Source organism: Sparus aurata, chromosome 23 (assembly GCF_900880675.1).
Source record: "Sparus aurata chromosome 23, fSpaAur1.1, whole genome shotgun sequence".
Lineage (NCBI taxonomy): Eukaryota > Metazoa > Chordata > Actinopteri > Spariformes > Sparidae > Sparus > Sparus aurata.
Genome location: NC_044209.1, coordinates 25,083,693 through 25,111,246, shown reverse-complemented (window position 1 = coordinate 25,111,246; position 27,554 = coordinate 25,083,693). Strand labels below are relative to the sequence as shown.

General features: G+C 41.0%; 1 protein-coding gene across 11 annotated transcripts; it reads right to left on the bottom strand.

The window, feature by feature from the left end:
• Positions 1–452: 452 nt before the first annotated feature.
• Positions 453–27,476, bottom strand: brd4 (bromodomain containing 4). Of its 11 annotated transcripts, XM_030406630.1 has the most exons (20): positions 27,375–27,455; positions 24,555–24,577; positions 13,033–13,417; positions 11,821–11,958; positions 11,588–11,723; positions 11,145–11,485; positions 10,617–10,991; positions 10,392–10,520; positions 9,656–9,886; positions 9,334–9,587; positions 8,852–9,186; positions 8,617–8,712; positions 8,161–8,532; positions 6,701–7,546; positions 6,493–6,599; positions 6,233–6,383; positions 6,000–6,133; positions 5,619–5,824; positions 3,198–3,483; positions 453–2,954 (listed from the first exon to the last, which is right to left on the bottom strand). In XM_030406630.1, exons 3-20 carry the CDS (start codon positions 13,261–13,263, stop codon positions 2,886–2,888), a joined length of 4,437 nt encoding a protein of 1,478 aa, XP_030262490.1. In that variant the 5' UTR covers positions 13,264–13,417; positions 24,555–24,577; positions 27,375–27,455; the 3' UTR covers positions 453–2,885. The 11 variants fall into 11 exon arrangements, with proteins under 11 accessions (XP_030262490.1, XP_030262489.1, XP_030262492.1 ...); XM_030406629.1 differs by lacking the exon at positions 24,555–24,577 and having other exon boundaries at positions 27,375–27,476; XM_030406632.1 differs by lacking the exon at positions 24,555–24,577 and having other exon boundaries at positions 9,334–9,563; positions 27,375–27,476.
• Between the last annotated feature and the right edge of the window lie 78 nt (positions 27,477–27,554).

Sequence of the window (27,554 nt, the reverse complement as noted above, 5' to 3'; positions counted from 1 at the left end):
CGCAGCCGTCGTTATAAAAATAAGCAAAACATCTAATAAGCAAAGTGTGATGGACCTCATTTTTGTTGTTGAACATTTCTCGGTTGCGTTGTACATTATATGCAAACAAAAATGACAATGAAAATCTTATGGAATTATAATTATCCATTTACTGTAAATGCGTGTGATTGCAATTGTATAATATGAAGTTGCAATCCAGCTGTATTATCAATAAGCTCACTAGAGTGGCAACGTATCATTACAATATGGGTCAAACGTCCTCAACCATATTATTGTACTCTTGCCTGTGGGTGGCAAAATTGTGTCCGAATTGCAGTTGCTGTCATTTTTTCTTTCGTGGCACAAACTGGTCTGACAATGCTTAAGAAACTCCCTCCAGGATCTACTAAAGTAGGAGCAAGCAGCATGCCAGTTCCAGGAGGCATTTCACATATAAAAACACAGAGACAAAGTTTTGTTTATTTTTTATTTTCTATAAAAGAGATGAGTTTATTCAATGATCATAACAGACTGAATCAGAGACCTCGATAGACCACTCACATACCAAACGATAATCGAGGAAAATGTTTCAACAAAACCCCCAAAACAGAACAAATGTAACACAAAATAAAATACCTGAATAAAGCAAACTCTGGGCTGAGCTGCGGGTCAGCACATTCTCTTTAGAACTCATGGCACATTATGTCCAACAGTTATTGTGAAAAGGAAAAAAAGGCTAAAAAGGAATGAAGTTTTTTTTTTTACCCTTTCAAAACCAGTCTAATAAAAATTCTATGCTCATATATGGTGGACTTCATAGGAATTAAAAAGGTGACTTAAGCACAGAAACAAGTTCTCCTGAAGTACTATTTATCTGTTTATTCTCCTCATCAATAGAATGCTTATCTACATCGGGGAACATGCCTTCTTGCACCACACACTTAAAAAAAATTAACAAAAACAACACACACACAGTCACAGCCGTCCAAATTTACACAGTCACACTCACAGACCAGACTCAAACGCTAGTGTGGCAATGCTGAAACATTATCTACCTAAAATATGCTGATTGAACAAAATGAGAAAGTAGTTGTCGTCAGGTGTGTACACTCATAGAAGTCCAGCTAAAACTAAATTTAAAACCCGAATATTGACAACGGGTAAAATATAAAACGCTGTCTTTTCCTTTTTTTATTATTTTTTTTTACACAAACTCTTTCAAAAAATCTCCCTCCCCGTTCAAATATTACACCACCCAGTCCTGACTCGCCCCTTCCTAAACCCCCCTCGAAGTGTAATATAAGCCAACGAGAATTGCAATACAATACAGGCACTGGAGAAAAAACACCATAAGAGACAAGTGAAGAGGACGAGATGCATTCCGATTTCAACCCATCCCCGGTCCAATCAATGTCTCCGAGAACAGAATTATAACTCACATCCACTATTATCAAACAAGAACAAAGATAGAAATCAAAACTGTTTTTTCATCATTTTCCGTTTCTTAACTTTTGTAATTGTTTATTTCATACTGTTGACAGTAAATTAAAAGACGACTTGATGCAAGAACTGGGAGCTCCGTCCAGTCCATTTTTACTAACCTGATTCAAGTAACCGCTACAGAAAGGTGTTAAGTGTTTGTCTTATTGTCCTGACTATCTCCTTCCTGCTCCGAGCACTCTGCCTGTTGACATGTGATCAAAACCTTTAGGTTTAATCAGAAGGGACAGTAGGGGGCTCCTAATCTACCTCACATCTCAACTGATCCAGTAGTGTGACTGTTGTTAACAGGCCAATGATATGGACATTTTCCAACATTATGTCTCAAAGTGTAATACAAATAATGGTGCAACACTTGTAGTGAAATCATATTCCAACTAAAGCTCAGAAACACCTTTCCTTTCTTCTGCTCATAAGTTCCTGGTGTAGCTTTAAATGAAAAATGCAAGGCAGGATGAAAACTTCTGTCTTTGACATGTACTTGCTGGAACTATGATAATGCATATATTCAGGGGTTTTTTCGTCACAAGCTACCTACCATGTTTTAGGACAATTGAGTTAGCATAAATGATAATGGGGTTGTTTGGCATAGACATAGGTGGTGGAGTGTGTTGGTGTGAAGATTCAAAGACCTAAAGAGGAAAAAATGAAAGATCCAAAATAAACAGTTATTGTAGTATAAGAAAATACTTCTTTACAGTAGATACTAGATGATGAAAAAGAACTGCACAGCTCCTACTCCTGGTTGTAAATGTTATCGGTTTGTCCATGTGTGCAGGCCACAGAACATAATGTTCTGTTTAGGAAAGAGGTGTAAGGCAAACTGTACCTTCTCTGCTGAGAAATATACATGATTTACAGTATGGAAGTTGCCCCCGAACCATTTCATATGTTCACTTACAACAAACAAAACAAAACAAAACATAAAAGACCAGTCTTCTTCACCACCTCAGACATCTGGCAGTTTCAAAACGCCTCTGCGCAGTCTGTCAGTACATTATCAGAGCATTTTCATAGATATTGGGATGTCTTTACACTTGCAGTTTATTGTTGTGCCCTCACACACTGTAAGAAGCAAGTGTGACAAAGGCAACTGTGCCAACAGGGGTCCTCTCTCTCCTGTTATGAGATTTCAGGCAGGCAAAGCCAAATTCCCAGGAAATGACATCCAGAACAATGAGACTATCCCCATGTGTTGCGTGTGTTCAGTCCACAGGAGCAACACGAGATGCGACTGCCCATCCAGCGTTTGTATTCAGTCTCTGAGGGCCCGTCACATCTACATACAGTCCGTGTTCCTCTGTGGTGCACGGTCGCCAAATCTCTTTAGATGACGTCTGCATCATCCAAGTCTTTTTTTCCTTTTTTTGTTTTTTTTTGCAGTTACGTTTCAGTTGCTTCCATCCTCAAAACAAGTTCTCCTCAAAGATAGCCATTAAGTCACTTTGGAAATTCATGTCAATAGTTGCCGCCATCTGGAAAGAGAAAAGAACAATTAAATAGTTCCCTTTCATTTATTACTCCCAAGAGTCTCTAGCTTCTGAAAAATTGCAGGCCACAAATTAACATACAATTATAACTTTTTATTGCTTCTGTTTGTGTTCAAATTGAGAATGCAATCTACGGTGCACATACTTGAAAATGTACTATTTGTATTACATGAAAATAGCATCCTTTAACTCCATGAAAGTGAAGAGTGCTTAAGATAATTATCTCACCGCTTCTCGCCTCCGCCTCTCCTGCTCTCGGCGGCGTGCTAGCTCTCTCTGTTGGTCTAGTGGGTTCTGTGTGGCAGGCTGTGGTGGTGTGGGGGGTTGAGGAGGTGGCTGAATGGCAGCCGGCTGCGGCTCCTGCTGTTGCTGTTGCTGCTGCTGCTGCTGCTGCTGCTGCTGCTGCTGCTGTTGCTGTTGTGAAGGAGCTTGGATGTGCTGCTGCTCCAGACGTCTGCGTGGCTCCTCATGCAACCTTCTGCTTGGCTCCATGATTTCCTCGTCATCTCGACCTCTGGAAATCAATTGAGGACAATCATTCGCACCAGGTGATATCAAACACTTCACAGCTTTCTAAGATATATCCTTACAGCTACTTCTTCTACAAGTGTCACAGGAAAACTGGCTGAGCCAAGTATAAAACTACAAGGTCAGAAAAAATTATCACCTTCTAAGACAACAACATGGACACGGATCCATTTTAGCTCAAAGAAACAGGTAACTGAATTTTTCAACTTTTTACAGGAAAATTATCTAAGATGGTGAGTACAGCTTTCTCAGGATGTAGGTCCAAATATTGTTTAATTTACAGCAGAACTGAGTTTTGAGTCTTGAGTCAGCAACAGACCACACTTATCTCTTAGGCAATGCTTTGCTTTACCCATTACAGCCAATAATGTCTAAACACAGATAAAACTTTTGGTAGCATCTTGCATTTCTAAAATAAATTGTTAACGTCAACCTGAGACTTTAGCAGGTACTGTACATGAGGTTTATTAATTGAGTTCAATTATCACAATATCTTGACTGTATATGGCTTCATAAACTATATTGTTGTTTGTGGAACAATATTAGCTTGACCTTTTCAGTTTAAGTTTAAGCAGGGTATTTAGGACCTTATTTATCGGCACTGTAAATAAGTGCTCTCACTTGAACAAAAGTAGATGCCCATATAGCCTCTCTGATGCCAGCAGTTGATGACTGATAATATGCCACACTGACCAATGCATTTGAATTAATTATAATCTTTTCTGGTTCAAATGCCAACATCTAAAAACACAGTCCTTATTTATACTTGATTCTAAGTGGCTGTTGCAGTCTATGATACAGCCACTAGAGGGGATAATACATCACCTCAAAGGATTTCCTGTCACGTCATCAGGCAGCCCACCCAATACATTTTGTTTTTAACTCATCATTTAGTGTTAACAGGCAAGTTCTTGCACCAAGATGTAAACAGCACCTCAGAATGTTATTAAGCTGTAATCTGTAACTGTAATCCAATACTGCTGGACATGAGGGCAGCTCCACAAACAATGAAAAATTAAGCAATAGATCTGACAGATCTGGATTCATTCTGTGTCTGGCTTCAGGAGTCACATACAGCCTGTGTAATATCTTACACTGACAGGCTGAAAGAGATGCTAAGACAAAGGCTGGCATTCCAGGTCATTGGCCATTTGAGTTAGGCACTATAGAACCATCCGTTTATGATTCAGATCAGATTCCCACCTGCCTTTAACTTTGTCAGAGTTGCCTGCTTTGGGGCCGCAAGGTATCTTATAAGGCTGTTTTTTGTAATTAATTTAAACTGCATTATATCTATCAAAAGAAACTCTATAGGAGCAAGTCCACTGGTGAGCTCTTTTTTTTTTTTTAGATCTGAACCTGTAGAAATTGAATGAAATCATCATTGGTGATGCCAGACTGCTTTTTACTTGCTGAAATGTGAGATTCAAGTCTCCCCGAAACATAGTTCCCACTACTGTGATGCCCCTGGAGCTCCAATCAGGCCAAGTCAAGTGAGAAAGAAATCTGGGTTTTGATAAAGAGGAGTTTAAGAAAATCCATCACTGCACCCTTTTTGTTCCCGGACTTGTAACCATATATTCCACACGTTCTTTTATTAATCTCCCAGCAGTTATATATAAAAGAATCTGCAGGGGGATCCTATCTAAAGAAGACAATTCACAACTGAGCAAGGTCCAATTGGGGCCATCTATGAACCAGTCCAAAAGAAATGACTATGACATGTTGAAACCTTTACATTGTTGTTTACATATACTATATCTGATTTCTTTGGGCAGTTGGGGTTCTTTGTGGCTTTGCTCAATCTGTAATAACATGAACCCAATAAAGAGGCGACATGATAATGACTCATGATAACGATAACGGTAAGTCCTTCCTGCCAGTAGAAGTAACAAGGCCTCTCAGATGAGTGGCTATAAATTTACATGGATTGCTTTAAAACTACACAAACATACAGCTTGTCCAACATTATTAATTATTGTCATATCTAGTTTAGTTGAACAAATATACAACATACTCTTGTACCTCAGGTGAAAACACTGCAGCCTTCTGTACGTTTTGTCTCCAGTCATCTTCTAGACAACCTGTAATAACATGAACCCAATATAGAGGGTTCCTTACCGTAGTTTGTCCTGCTCTCTGCGTAGTCTGTCTTTTTCTGCCTGCTCCGCTTGGGCTTTCAGGGCTTTCTCCCTCTCCTCCTTCTCCCGTGCAGCACGACGGAACTGCTCAAAACTGTCACTCGATGACTTCACTGCAGATAAGGGCGTAGATGTGGACTTCTGTGCCAGGCTGGCCCACGAGCCCATATTCTTCAGTTTCACATCCTGAGCAAACACACACACACACACAGAGGGGAAGATGAGCCACATCAATCGTCAATCTTGATCCAATCAAAAACATTGCAAGATACCATCACATAAAGTTCATATACAAAGAACTGAAAGAGGTGCATGAGATGATTTAAAAAAGTGTTGTTTTTTTTTTTTTTTTAACACCTACCTGTACCTTTTTGGGGGCAGTAGGTGCCTTTGACTCCTGCTTGAACTTATCCTTGTCTTGTAGAGAGGGGGGCGGCCCAGTAGGCTCAGAGGAGCGGATGACCGGTCGTGAGCTGTCCATGGACTTCACATCTGCTTAAAAGAAGAGCACACGCACACAGTCTCAATATCCTGTGCAGCTTCTTCTTCTGCATTGTAGCCACAGAAAAAAAAACAACAAGTCATGGTACTCACTCGGTTGGCTGTGGCCAGGTTGAGAAGGCTTGATATCAGGATGTTTGTGATGGTCTGGTCTCATTGCAGGGTTAAATGGCTCTCCTCTCATCACTGGTGATGGAGGCAGTTTCTCCTCCTTTATCCCCCCTTGGTTTGGAGGGGCTCTTTGCTGCATCACAAGCATAAGGAAGTCAGATACATGCATGTGGAGACATAACATCACTACTGCACTAAATTCCGCCAATATATTTAGCGTCCAGCCTGTGCAGATTTCTCACCTTTTTGGGCTGCATGTTGTGAGGTGGAGACTGGTGAGAAACAGGTGGGAACTGAGGAAGTTGTGGGGAATGCATCATGAGAGGGGAAGGGTTGTCCCTCATGTGACCTGTAAACATAAGGGAAAGTAATAAAACTTCCACCTACATTATCAATCGTTTACAGTTTTTGCTTCTACAATCCATTTTTGTCCCATCATTTCAGACTCACCCGTGTTGTAAGGGTCTGCCTTGGTTGGACGAGGGGAGGGCTGTTCTTGCTGCTGCTGCTGGATGATCTGCTGTGCTTTGTTGGTGGGCATGGATATCTTGTGTTGTGATCCCTGGGACTGACCAGCAAGACCAGGACCCTGCTGGTAGTTCAGCTGCTGCTGTTGCTGCTGCTGCTGCTGCTGCTGAGTGTGCTGCATGTGGCGGGCCTGGTGTAGAGGCATCTGTTGGGTTGGAGCCTGATGTGATGAGGTTGGCTGAGTCTGGGACTGGACAGGTAGCTGGGGAGGAGGCAGCGCGGTCTGAGAGGAGAGTTGAGATTGTCCCTGGACAGACTGCAGGAGAGAGTTCTGTCCTGGTTGTTGTTGTTGTTGCTGCTGCTGACGAGCCTGCGCCTGGAGCGACTGCATGGACTGCTGGGGCTGACGAGTTTGCTGGAACTGCTGCAAATACAACTGTACTTGGTTCAAAGGCGTTGTTGACCCTGGCTCTTCATCATCCTCCAGCAACATTTGTGGAGGCTGGGAAGACAGCAAGCCCTGGGGTGTGAGTGTTGGAGGGGACATGGGACGCTGATGCAGGGGCTGAGGAGGGTGAAGGATTTGAGAGGGGAGCTGGTGTTGTGGGGGTGCCACTGACTGAGGCTGGAGCTGCTGCTGCTGCTGCTGTTGCTGCTGCTGCTGCTGTTGTTGTTGTTGTTGTTGTTGTTGCTGCTGCTGTTGTTGTTGCTGCTGCAGAGTTGGCTGCTGCTGAGGAGGTGCTGGCTGCTGCTGAGGAGGTTTGGGATGAAGAGGTGCTGCCTTGTGACTGGGTCGAGAAGGCTGCTGAGGCATGGAACTGTGCAAAGCTATGGATGCAAAGTACCAAGGAACAAAAGAAATAAAACATGTAATTAATATGGATTTATGGTACAAAATTCTCTTCCCATGAGTTATATGTCTGTCTGTCATCAATTTCTTTAAAAAATAACAACACATGGATTAAAATGTGTTATTGCATTTTATAGTTGGTTTGTGGAAACTGGTAAAGAAAAAAAAAAAAAGAAGAAGAAATGTATGTTCCCACTCCAGTATGTAATTTGTCAATCAGTAAAAACACGAGTGCATTAAAGATATCAGTGCGATGTGGTGTGGCAACTGTGTTCTTCTGAGTGAAAGCACAAATGCGCATTAAAAATAAAAACAATTATTTCCATTTTTCAACAGCTGGCTCTCCCACGTTCAAAAGGAAAGTTGTTGGTTAAAGTAAGATCAATGTAGACAGACCATTTATTGGTGGTTAGTGTTATGATTAACAAATATAAAATTGTATTTTTTTCATTCTGCTTTTAAAAACATTGGGGGCTCTTGAATTTGTTGGAGTCATTATTCTTAGGGACTGTAGTTACACCTGCAGAAACGAGTCCAAGTAACCATTAGTACTGGACCTGTGAAATAGTTGGCAGCCTGCATAGAGTCTTACCTGGAGATGGGAGGATTGGATGCTGGTTGAGGAAGGGGTGGGTTTCAGGGGACACTGGCCCAGCAGAATGAGCGTTGAGGTGTGGAGGTACAGGTGAGGAGGAGTTGCCTGTGTGGTGGGATAGATGCATGAGGGGCTGGCCGAAAGGTGGCAGGGACTCAAAGCTAGTCTCCAGTAACTGAGAAGACTCCAGGGCAGCTACAGGGGGAACAATGAAGCCTGCGGGAGATGGTTGATGCTGCTGCTGATGCTGCTTCAGCTGACTGTTGGATTGAAGGCTTGCAGCTTGAGGAGGTCCACTCTGATTGTGAAGATGCGTCTTCTTCCCCTCCTTTACAGACTGGCCCTTCTTCTTCTGCTGCTTTATCAATCCTAATTAAGGAAAATAGACATGGCATTTAATTTCTCTGTTTTTGATTATGGGCATTTTAATGAGTCAAATTTGCTGTAAGTCACCTGTGCCCTCAGCCTCGCTATCTGTGCTGGAGCCACTGCTCTCTGAGGAGGATCCAGTCTTTTTGGATACAGCCATCGACTCCACAGGCTTTTCAACTGTAAAAAAAATAACTATTTCTTCATGTCATTCCAGAACACCATATCAATTTCTAAATTTCATATATTTCTAAATAAACTACAGAACCCCACACTCAGAGTTAGCAGTTCCCCTCGCTGATTTGCTTTAGTTGCTTACCTGGGAGCCTTTTCTTCTTCTTGTGGAGGCAGGAAGATACATATCTCTCCAGCTCACGCAGAGTGGAAGGTTTTAGCGTCTCAAAATCAATCTCGATTTCATCAGGGTTTGAGTTTTTGAGCGAGGGCTCTCTGGACTGGATGATATGCACTACACGGCCGAGCTTGTCCCCAGGGAGCTTGTTGATGTCCAAACTTAGCTGCCTCTTCTCCTCGTACGTCATAGGCTTGCACTTTTCCCCTGTAGCTGATGATCCAGCTGCCCCAAGCTCATCTTCCAGACTGGGAACAGGCTGCAGGTTGGAGGGATGATTGTTTTTCATCCCTTCCTTTTTACTACAAAAAAGGTAAAACACAAAACTGAGTAAGGGTAATACTGAACAGTGCAATGGCAAGCTGATGGCCAAGGAACATCTCATATCAAGGAGTTGCTTAAACCAACTCCCTTACATTGATAAAGTTGTAAAAAAATGTAATACTAACCTGGGTTTCTTCTTGGAAACAACCTCTTTGCTGTTATTGTTACTGGTCTTGGACTTCTTAGAGAGCTGTGAAACAGGTGTAGCATCCTGGATCTCATCTACAGGGCCAGATATGCCTCCTTTTTTCTTATGCTTATCTTTTTTCTTCTCCTTCTTTTCCTTCTCTTTTCTCTTTGGTTTGCTGGCTTGTGGTTGGGACAAGGCAGCCAGCTGCTCATGGACAGCTTTCAACTGCATCAGGAGAAGAGAACAATTCTTAATAGAGGGTAAGAAGGTCTGGACAAAAAATATGTAAACACCTTGAATCATTTCTTGTCACTGACCTGTTCTTGGAGCTCTGCCAATCTCTGGGCTCTCTCCTCTTCAGAGTCATCTGTCGATGACTCAGACTCGGAGGATGAGTCACTTGAGCTGTCTGAAGACGAGGCGACAGGGGCCAGAGGAGGTTGAGGCTTAACAGGGGCAGGATGGTGAAGTGTAGGAGCTGGGGAAGAAACCACTGGCTTGCTCTCCGGTTCATCTGGCATCTTAGCAAAGCGCATCTCAAAGACATCCTATTAATTGAAAAAACAACAACAACCTAAGCAAAACGTTTCTGTTTGTAGGAATACCCTCAAAACGCCTTTAACAACGACAGACATTTTCAGGTCAATTTTTGTTGAAATGTAAACAGTCACACAATCTCTTTATAGCAGATTTTCCTCTTAAAGCTAATGCTTGCAAGTTAGTTGACACACCAGAGGATAATTGGTACTACAGATGCATTTCCTGCACTACTAAAAAGGGCAGCAAATACCTGATAGCTCAACTACAAAACTTGGATCACAAACATTATGATATTGACTATGATAATTTAAACACTTTCCAAATAACTAAGTGTATCAAAAATATAATTATGTAGTACGACCCCACCCCCCCAAACCCTAGGGAATTACACAAAATATCACAATGGCTGATATCATGGTTGATTCTTTACAAGATCCATTTAAGTCTACATTAATTACCTCCCTGCACTTTTTTAACCTCAGCAACATTGTCTGCATGTTAGACTGTATTTACCTGCAGCTTGCGTGCCATGGCTACCACCTCGTGGTCTGGTGGATTATATTTGTAGCAGTTGGAAAACATTAATCGTACGTCAGCAGCAAACTCCTGGGGTTCCCGGTATTGCCTGTTCTCCAGTTTGGCCTAATAAACATACCAGGGATATTAATTACATGCCATGCCACAAATCTTTTCAATATCCTATAATAACGTTGATAAATTCAGCAGTCTTGAACACACCTTGATGCTGCTGAGGTCCATTGGATGTTTGATAATATCATGATAATCATGTAGTCCTAGTGCATCCACATCAACAGGCTGGTAGAATGGCCAGGCATAAGCAGCGTGTTTCTTGGACAGCATGTCCCTAACCAGACTAGCACAGTATCCCAGCTGATCCTGTGGTTTGGGGCTATGACCTCCACTTGGTCCCATCCCCATGCCTATATGATGCTGGGAGTCTGGAGCATCTTTCTTCATCAGTTTTGTAGGCCTGGTACTCTCTCTTCTAGGTAGTGTCTTCCCAGATTTGGACTCTGCTGGTGAAGACTCACTCAGTTGGTCATTGGCTGTGGGCGTTGTAGTGTCTGCTTTCCTTTTCTGGCTCTTTCTTTGCTAAACAGAAGTAAACAGAAAAAAACAGAGAAATTGGGCAAAAGGGCAAGGTAATAAGTGATTAGAATGAGATGTCAAAATGTATGCACACCAAGCATGGTCAAAAATGTGCCCATCTGACCAAGCAGATTTACCCGTCTCAATCATACTCACTTTGGTCATAGTTATAGGGTTCTGCAGCATGGGGGCAGTGCTCTGGATGGATGCCAGGGGAAGGGATGTCTGAGCAGGAGGAGGCACAGAAGTCATGATGGGAACTTGAGGAGCGCAGTCCAATTGGCTCAGGGAGTAGGGAGCGCCAAGCTGTGGTGCATGGCTGGATAACGTTGGGGGCACGTGGGACGGCAGGGCCTGCATCAAAGGCTGGGGAGGTAGTGAAGGCGGGCCCTGCACTGGTCCTCTGGTCTGTGATGCTGCTGAGAGGTTTGACAGACCACGTGTTTGAGGAGTCGTGGACGAAGGATCAATGATGGCCCCTGGTTTCAAGTTCAAACCTTGATGAGAGAACAAGACACTTTAATAAATATCCCATCTCACAGAGGCTAGGCTCCAAGAACGTGTGGAGAGCAAAACAAAATTTTAAAGGGCTAAATTACCTCCTTCTCTTCTACCCCGGCCTCGTCCTTTCCCTGTCATGACAACAATCTCCGTTTCTTCCTGAGGCATTTCTGTGACCTTTTGGAGAAAAGCCTTCTCTAGAGCCTCAGCCATTAAGACTATGTCATCTCCAGGCTGCAGGGGGAGACAAACACTCTTAGCCAAAGTAGAGGCACATCAGAATATTTAGCACTTCATTAGTTACAATGGCTCCAGTGTACAAATTTGTTACCTTGTTATATATGTAGCAGTTGGTAAACATCGTGTTGAAGTCTTGGATACATTCTTGGGCATTCCAGTAGTAACTGTTCTCAAGCCTTTTCTTGATTGTTCCCATGTCCATAGGGTTTTTGATTATTGTGTAGTAGTCCTGAAAAGTTTGCATACAAATATGTCATGAGTGTCAAGTAGGAAATAAAAACGTGTCGCTCTCAATTTAGATAATCCTAATTTAGATAGGATTTTTTTTTTTCTGTTTCACTTGTGTGATGTTCCTTTAATGGCAAGCAAGGAAATAAAATATTATTTACATGATGATTTGAATGATGACAGAGATATTTATCGACAATGTTGTAAACTACTTGCGCAGGCCAACGAGTTGCTTGATAATTTTGATATGAGCTCGGTCAATGTGAAGCTGTCATCTGTTGTGTAGCTACAGGACATAATTAATGCGGATGGTCATAGATGCTTAATGATCCAATGAGGTTGCTGCTTTAGCTTTCCGGATGGGATAGTGTCGGTCAACTGTTTTGACATTTGATGTACAATTTTATATTTTGCTTGGATGAGTCAGAGAACAGCCTCATAAAGGCTATTAGAGCCTCTAGGGGGAGCTGCTCTTAGTATTTATCAAGGCTCAGAAACAAGGTAGCTTACATATTAACTGTTTTTTGTTTTTAATTAAATGATGATTAAGCTGTAGCTTATTCATCCTTATTTCTTATTACAATACTCCTTTTCATCGCTATTGGCCTTCTTCTGAGTCTAAAATAAAGTTTGAATCTAATATCAAAATCGATATTTATGGTGTCAACATGAAACAATCAACTGCTGTCCTTTCCAACAAAGACATCCTAAATATGTTGATGCATGACAAAGCTTGTAAGGTGTTTTTCTTTTTTTTTTTCTTGAGCTTATGTCACAACCAAGACTGATAAGAACACCAGATAACATCGCGTTTCACAGTGTATTAATGTGTGAAAGTTGTTGTACAAGAATGAGTTATTATTGACATAATTCTGAAAGGATTAAAGAGCCCTGACTTAGTTTGCTCATAGTAATAAAGATGCATCATCAAAAATTTACCCATAACAAAACACTCAGATGTACAGCTGGAATATGTAGATGCAGATAACCCTGGTGGCAGTTTGTAAGTGAAGCCTAATTTGTCCATGAAAGTTTTAAGTACCATCTCCCACACAGAGTCAAAGCTAGTACTCACAGGCAGGTTAAGTTTAATCGCATCCACTGGTGCATGAAAGGGCCAGGCAAACTGGTGCTTCCACAGGCCCTTCAACACCATCTTGAGCAGGTACTGCAGCTGATTGGTCTGGCGCTTAGGCCTGCTGGGATTGATGTACTCTGGGGGTGGGGGGTTGCCCCCTTGCTGGGCCTGCCCCTGGCTGCTGCTGCTGCTGCCCGACATCTGCGCTGCATCCAGGCCGTCCCCCATTCTAACAGGGTTGGGCACGGGCTCGGGCCCCGGAGCAGGAGCTGGAGCTGGAGCAGGGGTAGTGGTGTTGGCAGGACACCAGTTCAGTCTTGGCCCCGGCACAGACTCCACTGACAGAGCACCACTGATCCCATTGCACTCCTCGCTGGACTCTCTGGAGAGAGGAAATATCATACTGTCATTAATATGTCAATAAAAACAGTCTACAATAAAATCAACAAAATTTTATTGGAATCATTAACCAATGCATAGTAAAGTAGACCTCTGATACTAATTGTTATTGCACTGCAAAAAGTAAAAGCATAGTCGTTCTCTTGCACTGAAGCAGTCACTGCACACCCAGCTCTACTGGGGGAACAGTATTCTAATGATATCAAGACTGAGTCTAAGCAGAAGCTCATGTTAATCCATCTCTCACAGACCCAAGCCATTCATCCATGGTTTGGGGATAAAACAAATGAACAAATTTGTGCACAAAATTGATTATCCCTATATGGGTTTGAATAATAAAAACTCAGCTGAAACACTCATCGTGCTCTTAGTCATTTTTGCTATAAAGTGGTAAAAAAAAAAACATTTGACAAATATCCAGTAACTTTTGAGGCACTAGATGTGACAATGAAAATCCAAACATAGAAAAGAACGTGATAAGCTGGACATATCAGAATGTTTCCAGAGGTCAAAACTCCAACAACACAAATGAATTGATAGACTAATGCATTACAGTTATCATGAAACACATTACAAACATTTAAATGGTACAGGTATGAAGAAGAAGGAAAAAAAAAAAAAACAAGTTACTCAAGTTCTCCTTTTTCATTCCTTACACAGCCACCCAGCACCTTCCCAGAAAAACTGTCTAAAAGTGCAGTGTTACCCATATTTAAGTGACTGATCATGTCTTATACATTATGACAGCTGGGTTCCGTCTGATAAACCAAAGATTGTAATTTAAATTCAAAATAATATATAAACAGATACGAGTGTTGTTAAATCATTCATAAGAATGAATGTTATTTTTTTCAAAAGAGTTGCATAATAATAAAAGATTATATACAAACAGATCCTGCACTGTATTCAGAGGAGCTCAGGGATTGTTTTGATTTAGTTTTGGCTCTAGCATATGCGTGTGTGTGTGTGTGTGTGTGTGTGTGTGTGTGTGTGTGTGTGTGTGTGTGCTTTTAGGAGATCTTTGTCCTCCCACTCTGTCTCAGGACCTTGGAGTGTTTAGGGATGTGGGCGGACAGGGGTGGATGGAGGGTAGCAGAGAGTAAGCGTCATCTGGCAGATGAGGGACTGTGTGTTCCACTACGCAGCACTCAGTCCTACATTATGTCCTCCTAAGGCAGTCAGGGACATCACACTCAAGATACACTCAAAGGCTGTTAAGACAACAGCAAGGCCCAATATTAATCGCAAAATGCTTTACTAAAAATAGACTGCAGAACAACAATGATGTGGGGAAAAAGCACTGATCACAAGGTTGTGTTTTCAAGTCTCCAATAGAGACATGTTAGTCTTCCTGTCTCGCACACTGAAATCCACCCCCACAACAGGGCCTTAAAGATAAACACACACCACTGTATAGATCTGTGACTAATCACATTCTTGATGAGTCACTCTATGAGAATACGGAAGCAGTTTGTACACCACATGATCACTGCCTTGGCCACCCCAAGGCACTCAAACGCAGTGGAGTATCTGACTAACTGACCAATATGTTGAATGACAACACATGAAAAGAAACAGTACAAGTCCAACACAGATGGTATTTTTGTGGCTAGAAGGCAACAGACATAAATAACGCCAAAATAAACAAGAACAGAACTTGTCTTGGCCCAGGGTACAAATATGCAGATTCGAGTCCATGGCTCATTTTCAGCTCAATAAAGCTTAACTAAAAAAAATACATCAAAGCTTTGCTGAATTAGCTTTACAAAGAGATTAAACAAATAAAATATCTTAGGCTAACCAGCTGTAGTCTGATGGCCTTCAGTGACACCTGCAGTCTTGCAATGTTAAGCCTAAAGCCTAAACAATCTTTAAAAACTGCCACTTTCCCATATCTATTAAATCATCCTGTGTGTGGCATTGTGGCGGAAAGGACAACATGAACAAAAACAAATACAGCTGACATGCCCCCATTCTATTAACATTAAAGGAAAAATCCACTTTTTATCCACTGTAAAAGAAGCATGTGCCAACAGAAGCCAAGGATGTGACCACCGGTACAATAGGCTTTGAACCATAGTAAATCTCACTAAAACTACATTTGGCGCTTTAACTGTGGTTGTTAGCTCAAGTTAAACTTATGTATGCCACGGTTTCTGATGTGCAAGTGATTTTTGTAAAAACGAACATTGTACTGACCTGGCATGCCATGAAAATTACAAGTAAAATGTAGGTCTCCTTAATGAATATTAACTTAAAATATAGTTTCCTCAACGGTTACAAAGCAGGCAACTCAAAACATCTTGCCAGCTTGCCACAGAAGTAATTTACCTGAACATTTTGCCCTTCAAAGAACCTGTGAGTAAACCATGGGAACTCAAATTTGTGTCATTTACAAGCACCTACAATGAGCCTTGCTGAAGTAAGCCAAATGCCTTTTCAGGGAATTGGAGAACATCCTTAACTAATAATATATAAAGTAGATAAAAAGTGTATATGTGCTTGTGGCAGAATCACAGTGGTTGAACCAATGAATGTACCATGATGAGTTACTGGCAGCTATAGCCATGGTTTAGGTGTGACAAGAGAGAAGGGACTTCTCATCCAAAAACGAGACGAGAATTTCTTAATTAAAACAAAACAAGGGAGGGCATTGAATGCTTATCTTAATGAAGAAGTGCCTGGCTTCAGAACACTGGTAGCGCTTTCCTACTACGTCATACAGAATGTTGACTCCATTGGTTGAAATTAACCTATGATGGACAGGTGGGTCATCCAATCATTTGCCAGTTATTTTGTGAAACTGCTCACCCTTTTCCAAACAGTTTACAGGGAAATGTTTCCGAATAGTTCTTTGTAACAAACATGTGGAGCATCAGGTTACACAAAAATAGCCGTCCTAGCAAAACTAGAATGACAACATTAGGGCAAATCCTGAGTAAGTCTGACAGAAGATGACCTTAGATAACCTGCTTTCACTGTCAACATGACAAGCTTGTCATGGGACTGTAAAAAAAAAGGAGGGTTTAGTTTATTATTCCATCAATATGATTAACCAAATCGCTTTTTTTATTAAATGATCCAATGTCTTTTAAATTGTTATAATCATGCAAAAATGCCATATTCTACCAAAACACTGCTACAAGTAAACTGAAAAAAGAGAAAAATGTCAAATCCTCTAATCAGTGCTAATGCTGAGATGTCTTGGAATGTAATAGGATGTATTCTTTCAGTTGCCATTCCTTATCACTGCTATAGAATCTGGAAGAATTCTGACTTAACAGCAAAAGCTGGAGGGAAAATTTTTGGGGAAATATGTTGTACAACTGAATCATATACTGAATCAAATATTTAAAAAAGCAGTTACAGTACAGATGAGTAGGGGCACCAAACAGACATTCACCACACAGGAGCCAGTACTATCAGACGTCTTCCATGAAGACAAATTCAAAGGGGGTAGCCGCAGTACGAGCGTGGTCCAGTTTGGCTTCAATTCTGTATGAAGCCAAGTCTCATCGCACACAGACACACACCGATAATGCCAGATGGTCCTCAACAGCTCATTAACATCAACTACAAGCACACTCACAGCTAGACTCACTGACATTACAGCACTATAACAACGACAAGTGTAAACAAACCTCTAGAAACAGAGGCAGATGCAATAAATGAGGGTGCATGAACGATATTGAAGACAACACCACATTGGCTGTCATTAAAAGGAAGACAGGCTTTAGCAATCAGGTTGTATACTTCAATCACCTTGTAACATGTTAACTTATCAAGAGCATGAGTTACTTCAATGATAAATCATGGCACTTGGCTAACCTGGGCCTTCTGCAGTGTTCACTTGACTACCAGTTTTGTGAGATACTCTTTAGACAAATGCCAGCAATTTCTGAAGAGCATAGAGATACTCTTTGAAACTGTTATAATAATATGCAAGTATTGTGTTAGAACTCACTGAAACACAAAATATTTGTTGACAGATGGAGTTAAGGAAGACTACATCTGTGTCATCAGGTTATTTGGTCTTTGTACCGAAACACTTATCAAAAGTTATTCCTAATCTTAAGCAAGTAGAACAGTGTGCGGGAGTTTTACGCAAAGATTTTAAGTATGAAATAATTTTGATCTAAATATAAAACATTATAACAGTACAACAGATGATGAAACAATATTTGAAAAGGAAACCTGCTGAGCCTTTTTTGTTTTTATAATAATGCTAATGAATCTTTGTCTCTTTTGTTTTTTTGTTGAAATAGTTGATTATTTAACTCATTATACAAAACACTAATGACATTAAACCATCCCTAGTTCTAATATTTACACAAATAGCAATCCTACTAACAATTATTATCATTACTGATCAATAACACAATTGTTTTTTTTAAATATATGTTAATTGTTTAGACTCAAGTCTGCAGAATCCCAAACGGTCAGTTAAGAGGTCCACTTCCTGTTGCTGCATGTCCTACATTGCTCTCAGCTCTGGAATAACAGTTGACCTTCGACCTGGACATACATCACTGCAGACTGCTGTGGAATGTTTTCTGGGGAGGAAGTGGCTCTGGTTACTGGGGTGGGGGAAGCACATCCCACACCAGAAAATCTGGTTTTGTATACATCATCACAGTGACTGTCCTACAAGTGAGAGAAACAGCAAAACATGTCTGCATCCCCCATGAAAGTAAATTATTAATCATTCATGTATGGGGTGGTGGTCGATTTCAGGCAAAACTGTAGGCCTGCAGATTCCACTTGAGGCCCTCACTAAGTGTCAGAATGATGGCCTGTGTTTTTCCTAAAAGCAAAGGAATACATTATTAATGAAACCATAGTGACAAGGCCAAGAACACCACTCCAAGTATATTCACCAGTCTTTTCACTCTTTCATTAAAAAAAACCAAACAGCTTTACTCCAGTGCCACTGTGTCTACCAATATTCAACAATACACTGATACCAATACACAATACATTGATTCCAATAATGTTCTAATTTGTTGCTGTCTCGGCACCATGTCTTAAATTGTTTCTATTTTAGGTTTTCTTGTAAATTGACTGATCGATGTTTGAGGAACATCCCATTACATCTTTTTTTAAGATCTCGTATGGGCTCTGCAGTTGCCAATCACATAAGCTAGCAATCAGACCAGCTGGTCTATAGTAATGTTGTTCAAAAAGCTCACACTAAATTCAATTAAGTACACTTTAGCTATATCCTACAACTGTAATACATATTTTTTTGTGTGTTTTCATATAAGTGCTGGTTGAAAAGGCATGTTTGATGTCAGGGTGAAACGAATAATCTCGCATAGGCCAAAAAAGACACTTAAAATAATATGGCTAATGAACGTTTTTTTTCCAAGTTTCTATAATGACAAGAGACTACTAGCAGAGAAGGAGAAATACTCTGCAACCATGCTGCAGATGGAGAAATTCTATCCGCAAAAGTGCTAACGCCAAAGACAGGAGCTGGAAAAGGCAGTGTTCATGGAATCATTTGGCCAACTCAACCCTGCCAGCTCCCTCTTACAAATTCAAAGTCAGCATATTGATGACAATTCATGAGTATAGCTTCTTGGTACATCCAACATAGCAGGTACATCCAACGTAGCAGATACATCCAAATACACATAGTAGCTAACACACTGACTATCTCCTGGCGTGGGAAAGGGTGTGATAAGGCAATAAGAACAAAAGTGAAAATGGCTAAAAAAAATTATGGGCAATGGTTTGCCACGGCCTTATAAGTCACCATCTTTGGTAAGTGGAGAAACATCAAGATGGTGGGTATAAACAGAAAGAACGCAGGCAGAAAAAACAGGTTATTATCACTTAAATGTGAATTTTTTTTAGGAAAAGTTTTTAACTTCCCCTGTGCAACTGACTGAAATTTTGTTCTTATTAAGGTGTACATGGAGCATGTTTTTTCTATTTAGGCTTTTAAAACGGAGTATTAGGCTCTATGTAAACATAGCTTCTGTGTCAAAGCATGTTATGCTCAACAAATGCATTTCATCTTTTGAATATTTTCCATTTACTTTGTGAATCACAGGCTGTGTTTAAGCAGCGCATTACTCAAACCACTAAACAAAGTGAGTGAAGTGAATAAAGCTTTAAATCAAGGCAATTCATTAATCATGTGCCTGAGAATCTGATAAAGCTAAGGTTAAGCTTAAAATGTGCATTCCTTCTGAAGGACACTGTGCAAGTTCTGCTTTATCCATTCAAAATCAATGATGTATCTATTAACATTAAAGTGTTGTGTCCAAATCTAGTATTGATGTAATTTTTAATTAAAAGAGAATATTATCAGTAATGTTTTGTTCCATCTAAATCATCCACAGTTGCACAACAAGCCGCCAATTTGGAAAACAATCTGCATTAATGTACATGAATCATAAACAACAACATTTCTCAGAACTGTACCGTGTCATACTGCCAGTGGACGTCAGTAATATTCCAATGCAAATTATACATGTAGCCAATTCAATTATTCAAACTTTTAGGTCTTTGTATCATGTGCAATTGGTCTGCTGCTTGTCTTAAGAACCTCCGAAACTCTGCTACTCTCTGAAAAACAAATGTTCCTGTGGTTTCTATGGTAACATTCCACTTCTTGGCCTATGTACTCTATTTTCATTCTCAATGGTTCCAGATCCTAGTTTTGGAAGCTTAGCAATTCAATAATACCCACCTATGACCTGTGCCACTTGAGTGTTTATAGTTAAACACAGGAGAAGTACAACTGGGGTCCTACAGCTTTGTTTATATCTGCCCCATATGTATATAAGCCAGAAATCATAAAATCAAACAATCATTGTTGTTTCCAGTCATTCATCACAAGGTGGCAAAATTAAAGAAGTTCTGCCAGTATTGATTGCAAGCATCAACTGTATGACTCAGTGCATGAGCACACAAACTGACTCAAACAGACTAACCATGAGTCAAGCACATTATACCAGGAAAAGCCCAGAGTCATGCCAGCTCTCTCAGGCTCAACGTCCAGCTGGTAAGGATAAGCAAGCCAAACTCTGCCAGGAATCAGGAGACATTTCTACTACTGCCACACACCCACACACAAAACCCCCTTCTTCCTCTGTAGTCCCCCTTCCCCCACACCCCCTCTCCCATCAGGAGGTAGGTTCATGGCTTCTGAATGAAATCTGGATAACAATATAATTCTTGACACAACACAAAACAAAATCTAAATGGGATTGTTGTGCTGGGCCCTGGGAAACTAGAGATAGTGCTACCCACATGATAGTCCCAAGATCCATTACTCCAGGCTGTCTTTAAATTAACTTTCTTCTCAGATTTTGACTATGTATTTAGATTGATGATATTCAAATTGTAAAAACACTTTGTTCTATATCTGCAAACTTATTAGCAGTGTACCCAAGTAGACAATATTACCTTTTCACAGAGACTGAATGGGCAATTTTTTCCAGAAGGGCATCCAGTTTTTGAAAATCCAGTAAATCGTTTGACTTGGCATGCATCTTGTAATCCATTTATGAACTCCACTAAACAGAAAAAGAAACCAAAAACCAAAAGAAGGGTAGAAAAAAAATGTATGTCGAAGTTTGTTCTTCCTCCTCTCTCAACCAAAACACACGAGGGATTTAATCTTCAGGCTCCAGTATGTGTCCTTAAATCCCCCAAAACACAGTGAGTAATCCTTAGTGTAGTCCAAGCTGAGTTTGAGGGTTGCTGTTCTACAAAAAAGGCCCCAGCCTGGAAACAGTTGGTCCAGGCAGGGAGGAAAGGCTGAGGAAGCCTACAGCCGGCAGGCTGTGTTAGCTGTGTGAACCAGTCCTCTCTCTACCCCATCCCCCTCTCAGCAGTACAACGGCCCAGTTGCCACAGGCTCTTCGCTCCATTGTGTGTCCTCTCCAGGGCCTCCCCAACTTAAATGGAGACAAGCCACAACCAAGAGGTGTACAAGGAGGAGAGGGGAAGGCGAGAGAGGGGAGAGAGGGATCCGATAAGATCCAGGAGGAGCACTTTATTCCTCTAGCTCACTCTCTCACCCTCTCTAGCACAGGGAGAGCAGCATGCAGTTACTCAACAGTAAAAATGGCTCTGCTGCTTCCTCATTCAGGGGAGCCTCAGCCCACACACCCTCCCTCCCTCCTCCCTCCCTCTCTCGCTCCTACGCGCTTGCTCATTCCACCCCTCCCCTCTTTTCCCATCAATAGCTTGAGGTTCTTGCTCTCCTCTCTCTGTTACACCTTTAACACCCCACCCCCTTCCTGTCTATTCCTCCGTCCATCTCATCATGCCCCACCCCCACTCACTCTCTTCCCTCAAAGTGATCTTGAATATGCCTTCCCCCACCTATTTAAGGACTCCCTTATCTGCACTCCATCCTCTCCTCACATACCACTTGTATTCATTTTGTTGCTGTTCTACTCAAATACAAAATAAGCTTCAGTCAAACAAACTGAAATAAGAAAATGAAAAAAAATTGTTGTGAAACTTTTGAAACTTATATTAGGTGAAGTAAAATGTGTGTTTCCTGTGGCCACTTTGGCTTATAAGTGATCAATTTTGTACCTCATCATAACCACAAAGGCATATAAAAAATATTCTACTCAATCTGTAAATTGAGTTAATTAGTATGTCCATTGTGTCATCAACAATGTGCATGATGGCAGGGGCTGCCCATTGTACAGCTCATGGCAGTGTAATAGTTCAAGTGAGGCAATGAAAGAAAACTGAAGTGATCGTAGAAAGCAACAGAGAGTGTGACAGAAAGTGTGCAAAAGAGTGAGCCCACCTACTGAGCCTTCGTGTAGCAGAACTCTACAGTGACCACACTGTACTGGTGGCAGGAAGTACATACTGTTTTAAATCAAGTGAAGTTTCTTATTATTTCTGATAATAATCTGCTTTGGATACGAATGTGGCCATATACTTTAAGCTCAGTCATATCAAGAGACATAAATATGATATGAATAATACACATACATAAAAATCTAGTTCTCAGTTGGCCAGATAAATACAGAAGAGCTCGTAACTGCCGCCTTATTATACAAGCATAATGTCAATAAAAGGCAAAAAGGAAGAGGGATGTCTCTGTATGGGGTTAGAATGAGGAGACATATGTAGCTACCACGCAGGAATCACAAGTCAACAATCTCATGAGACAGATGTGAGATACAGAGGCCCTGTTTACTCGGCACCAATCATCCCACTCATCAGACAATGCCGCCTCTTACCCCTGCAAAAGTAGCACTAGACTTTCGAAATCCCGTTTATGACCCAACAGATAGAAATTGAGCAAATTCTTGGGCAAGTGAGAGGTGACTGTTTGAATGTGAGTGGATATTTCTGACATTTTAAGACATCATGCAAACCATTTAAGCTAATTGACTACTGACCTCTCACCTCTCCATCAATCTTAAGTCTCACGTGCATGCAAACATGTACACACCCACATAGTTTCAAAATTAGTCAGATGTCAAAACCCCAAGATATCAGACAAGTAAAGAGCCACCCTGTGCAATGTATACTTGTCAGGTGATTGGTGAGTGCAATGCATAATGTCTGTTTCACCAAATGAAACGAGCAGCAGCTCATCTGTGCTGCAGCCAGACAGTGTCCTCACAGACCCACTTCCCTGTCCACGTGCCATATGCACCATTCCAAAAGACAATACAGCAGCTGCCTGAGTGACAAAGCTCCAACCTACAGCAATTCAGAAGAGGCCAAACCGATGGTCCCGTCACTGGAAGGGTGGGGAGAGATTGTATTCAGAGACAGGGAAGAAGGGCGGGAGGGATGACAGAGAGAGAAGGGGTAAAGCAAAGGAGAGGGTTGCATATAGACTGGGGGTTGGGTCCGACGGAGAAGCAGCAGCGCACACTGAGATGAGACTATCTGAGAAAGTCTGAGGGGCACTTCCATTAATCATTAGAGCACCGGAGTAGCTGAAATCTACAGGGACCCAGAGTGCAGAAAACAAGGAACAGGCAATTTGCCAACTTGACATGATCTAGAATGCACTAGTGTATATTCAGCTGTATGTTGGAAACAACAATAGAAAGAAGACGGGTGGTGTGGTGAAAGCGCTGCTTGCTAATATTAATTACCAAAGCCATTTTTGTTTTTTGGGGGTCATGAATTGAATATACCAATGATTTAAGACATTTTCAATTATAAAATCTTGCTTTTTACACCCAGAAAATATCCTATGATTGACACACTGGAAACCACAATCTATACATTTCTCACATCGTTTCTTCACTACAGAAAAATAATGACATGACTTGTATATTGTCTAAGCTACAGCTAGTGTAAAACCTTTTTTATTAGATCCAGGATGATGATAAGTCACGCCAGTTTAAAGGGGCACCCCACTGATTGTACATATGGTTTACTTATTTCAAGGAGTACTTAGTCTATGAACTTAGTTGAATCACACTGTCTGTGGTTCTAATGGGAGCTGTCAAACGTCTGAAGAAATAAAACCCTGATGATATCATTATACTAAGCCCACAACAGACATTAAATTATGCTAGGCTTCAAATTATTTCATCCTTTGCTGCTTTGATTTTGACAATTAAGATTAAGCTGTTACATTTGTATCCTCTAACTTTATGGAGGTTCTCCTAAGAGCATCGTCAAACTTATTACCTAGAAATTTTATAACGATTAAGGAATTTACACGTGAAGCATATCTAAACCTTGTCCCTAGATAATGACTGTTCAACTTTGTTTCTGTCGAAGACATCTGTAAACAGCAATCCAGAAATGTATTTTACACTTCTTAGTACACTGACAATTAACCATTTCAACTCACCAGGCCAAATGACAGAACTTAAAAGTTTTAAAACTTGCAGCTCCAACCTAAATACTAGATTTGAACAATATAACAAAACTGCGTTATTCTATTATTCTTAATTCCACGTTGGGCTAGTACATCTAGCAACTCTCTTGCCTAATCTGGAAAGTTGGACAGCACTCATCAACTTTGATGCTGAGCATGCTGTACAATGATTGCTGTCGGCAGGGTTGACAGCACATCAGGTGCAATTATGATTTGTATGGTTTCATTGGGTTTTTAGATGCAAAACATCTTCTATAGCCTGTCCCGTCATTGTTTCACTTACACATTCACAGTTCAGGAGTCCATCTGTGGGGAGAAAAGAAGGGAATGTCATAATTTTCAATGTGCAAGAATGTATTTTGCTTCGCATCTATGACACACTACATCACTGTCATATGTTGATATAAATATTGAAGTTGACAGTAAACTTTAGTTTTTGATGTCATTTGATGACTTCTAAAAAATAAAAACAATCTGTATCTGTCCAACTAAAAACTGACTTGAGACGAGTAGGTTTCTGGCCCACCTGAACAAAGAAACATTAATCTTGAACGTAGAAATATGAAATGGGGTCACACATAGTGATGAACCTACACAGAATAATCACCCAAATCTGCAGCATCCCTTCACTTTTCGTATCGTTCGTTTCGTTTAGCAGACCAACAGGCAGCTTAACAGTTTTATTTACTTTCACTGCATAATTTTCAGCCACAGCAGACAAAATTCTCAAAGGAAAAGCTCCAAAAACCCACTGAACACTACCTGCTTGGGCAGAGACACAAATCCAAATAAATAATACTCTGACTAGTTCACCATATCAAATTAGAAAATGATGATTGCCTAATTTTGTTTTCCCAACTTGTGAAGCAAATATAAACACAAGACTGAAACTGCTGCTTTGGGATCATAAAATCCACGATGAAAAACCGCTAATACAAGAAACAATTTCTCATGAATTTGGTTCAAAATCCCTGTGTGAATATGTTGTCAGCTATATATGTTGATGACTGACCTTACATGGTTTAAAACTAGATGGAAGACAGACAAGTAAATGACTAACAAGTAAACTGTCTCTTAAAAAAACAATTAGGTAAAGGCTTTAAGTGAGGGGAGGGCAGAAACCAGTGCTTGGTGTTAGATGGGGTGTTTCTATTGTCATTAAAGCCTTGATTAGAAGAAAGTTAAAAACGTAATAATTGAAAAAGCAATATATAACTGGGTCATCAGAAAATGGAAAAAGGTCAATATCGTTTATTCCCAACATACCACAGAATGACATAGATTGCAAATGATTCAGAAGTGACAAATGAAGCACATACACTCACACATTGTAATAGATTTTGTTTGCTCGCTCATTTGTTCCCTGACCACACACTCCTTTTCATTCAGAGGTCATTCACAACTAGGCCAAGGATGGTGTTACCATGGCAACTAAACCAGAAAGAACAGAATTTAAAAAATAAGGGAAAAAAAGAGGAAGGGGCGAGAAAAAGTGTCTTCTTTTGCATAGGACATGATAACAACCAAAATTACAGCCAGACCCAAGTCTGTAGATTATGCAGAACACGTGAATTTTCCTGGCTTGAAATCTTGAGAAACCCTGAAATGTTATGGTTGGTAATCAAAGTCAAATGTAAAACCAGCTACCAAACATACTGTTTTTTTGAGATATGTGATTTGAAATTCCACTCTGTGCTCTAAACCTACCTGGTATCTGCACCCACTATGACCTAGTCTTGATTTACAAAACACAGGGTGCAGTTGATCAATTTCAAGTAGGAAAATGAATTTGCAATAATGCAATTATTAGGTCATCCCTCTTAGTTTGTTTGATTAACTGTTTACTTGGTAACTGCATGCCCTTTGACCCAATTTGTTCCCCTTATTTACTCACACTGTGTAGACAGTGATAACACTTTTATACCCAACCAGTGACACACAAATCTTGATCACAAAACTAACCCATGGCTTTCATTCATTCCTAATATGCTGGTTTGGGTAACAGACTGAGAAAAATCTTGTTAACAGAAGATGGCAAAGCACAAGCATTGATAACTGTTAACAGTAGGGCAAGGGCTTTAAACTGCCTTGTTTTTCATACACCTTTGGGCAAAGAACTCTATCCAAACAGGCAGTGACTGCAGGCAGGGTAGTGTCTTTCATTAGACACATCCGTATGTTGTTACACATTGGGCCTCAAACTATTACAGCCACTGTCAAACATTAAAAAAAACACGTTCACACCGGTAGATGAGGATTCCTCTTACAAGGAAAACAGGGACAGTGTGCTAAATAACGGGCCTTTGCATGAGTAATCTGTTTGAACACACCAGTCGGCTGAATGCCACTGCTTTGTGTGTAATACTCAACCATATACACTCTACAGATCTAAACACATCTTTCTGAGATGGGGACCGTTACTAGATGTGATGAATAAAACGACAAATTGTGAAGTAATGTCTGCTGGCGACCGACCATCGATGAGAAGCCAAGATCCTGACGTTAGGCCACAGGGCATAGATTATTGCCCGGGTTTCGTAATGGACGTTAGCTCTATGCACAGCAGAACTGAAAGCGAACGAAGATAAAGCTGTTATATTCATGGCAGCCAGTTTTGGAAAATGAACATTAGGCTACGGTGCTATTTGGTGTTATCTGCTCCATTGACTGCATTCTCATCAAATAGCCTCAGTCTGAGTGTGCGCCATCATCACCGTGACGGCGTCACCGTCTCCCACAACACAAGACAGTCGACGAGCAAACTAGCAATAGATGCCCAACACCGTGGTCGTAGCAGCATTTGTTGGGCTACATGTAGCGCAATTGTGGCCAACAGTGGGTGAGACAGGCAAGGGATGTCATATAGACACACAATGTAGGTGCGGTTATTGTGTCTTTTGATAGACAACTGCCAACTAGCTTTAGCTAGCAAGCTAGTTAGCTAGAACAGGCCGCCGTGCAAGTGAACGGTCTCAGTGGGCGCCGGGCATCAGCGCTACAACTTAAGCCTTTACACTGCTGTTACCATGTCTCTTGCTGTCTACTCATTCGGTTTACTGAGACAACATGACTGGTAGAATAATGTTGAAACAACGGCGTTTACCTGGGTTTATCAGGTTGCCAGGGCGCGCGGGATCTTTCTCTCCGAGGATCCTGAACACCTCTCGTTGTCGATGACGTCACGCGTAGATCTTTCGTAGGACGTAATGACCGTGTCACTGTGTGCAACTTTAGCGGCAACTGTGAGGAGAAATTATACCTGTGCAAGAGGGGATAACTGGCA

What these genes read in the sequence shown, in the direction of transcription:
- brd4 (XM_030406623.1), bottom strand. Translation starts at nt 20,951, where the DNA reads ATGGATTACAAGATGCATGCCAAGTCAAACGATTTACTGGATTTTCAA. An exon ending in CGATTAAACTTAACCTGCCT is followed by an intron (nt 11,959 to 13,032) that starts GTGAGTACTAGC and finishes CAAACTTTTCAG; the next exon opens with GACTACTACACAATAATCAA. An exon ending in TCCAATCCTCCCATCTCCAG is followed by an intron (nt 7,547 to 8,160) that starts GTAAGACTCTAT and finishes TTGCATCCATAG; the next exon opens with CTTTGCACAGTTCCATGCCT.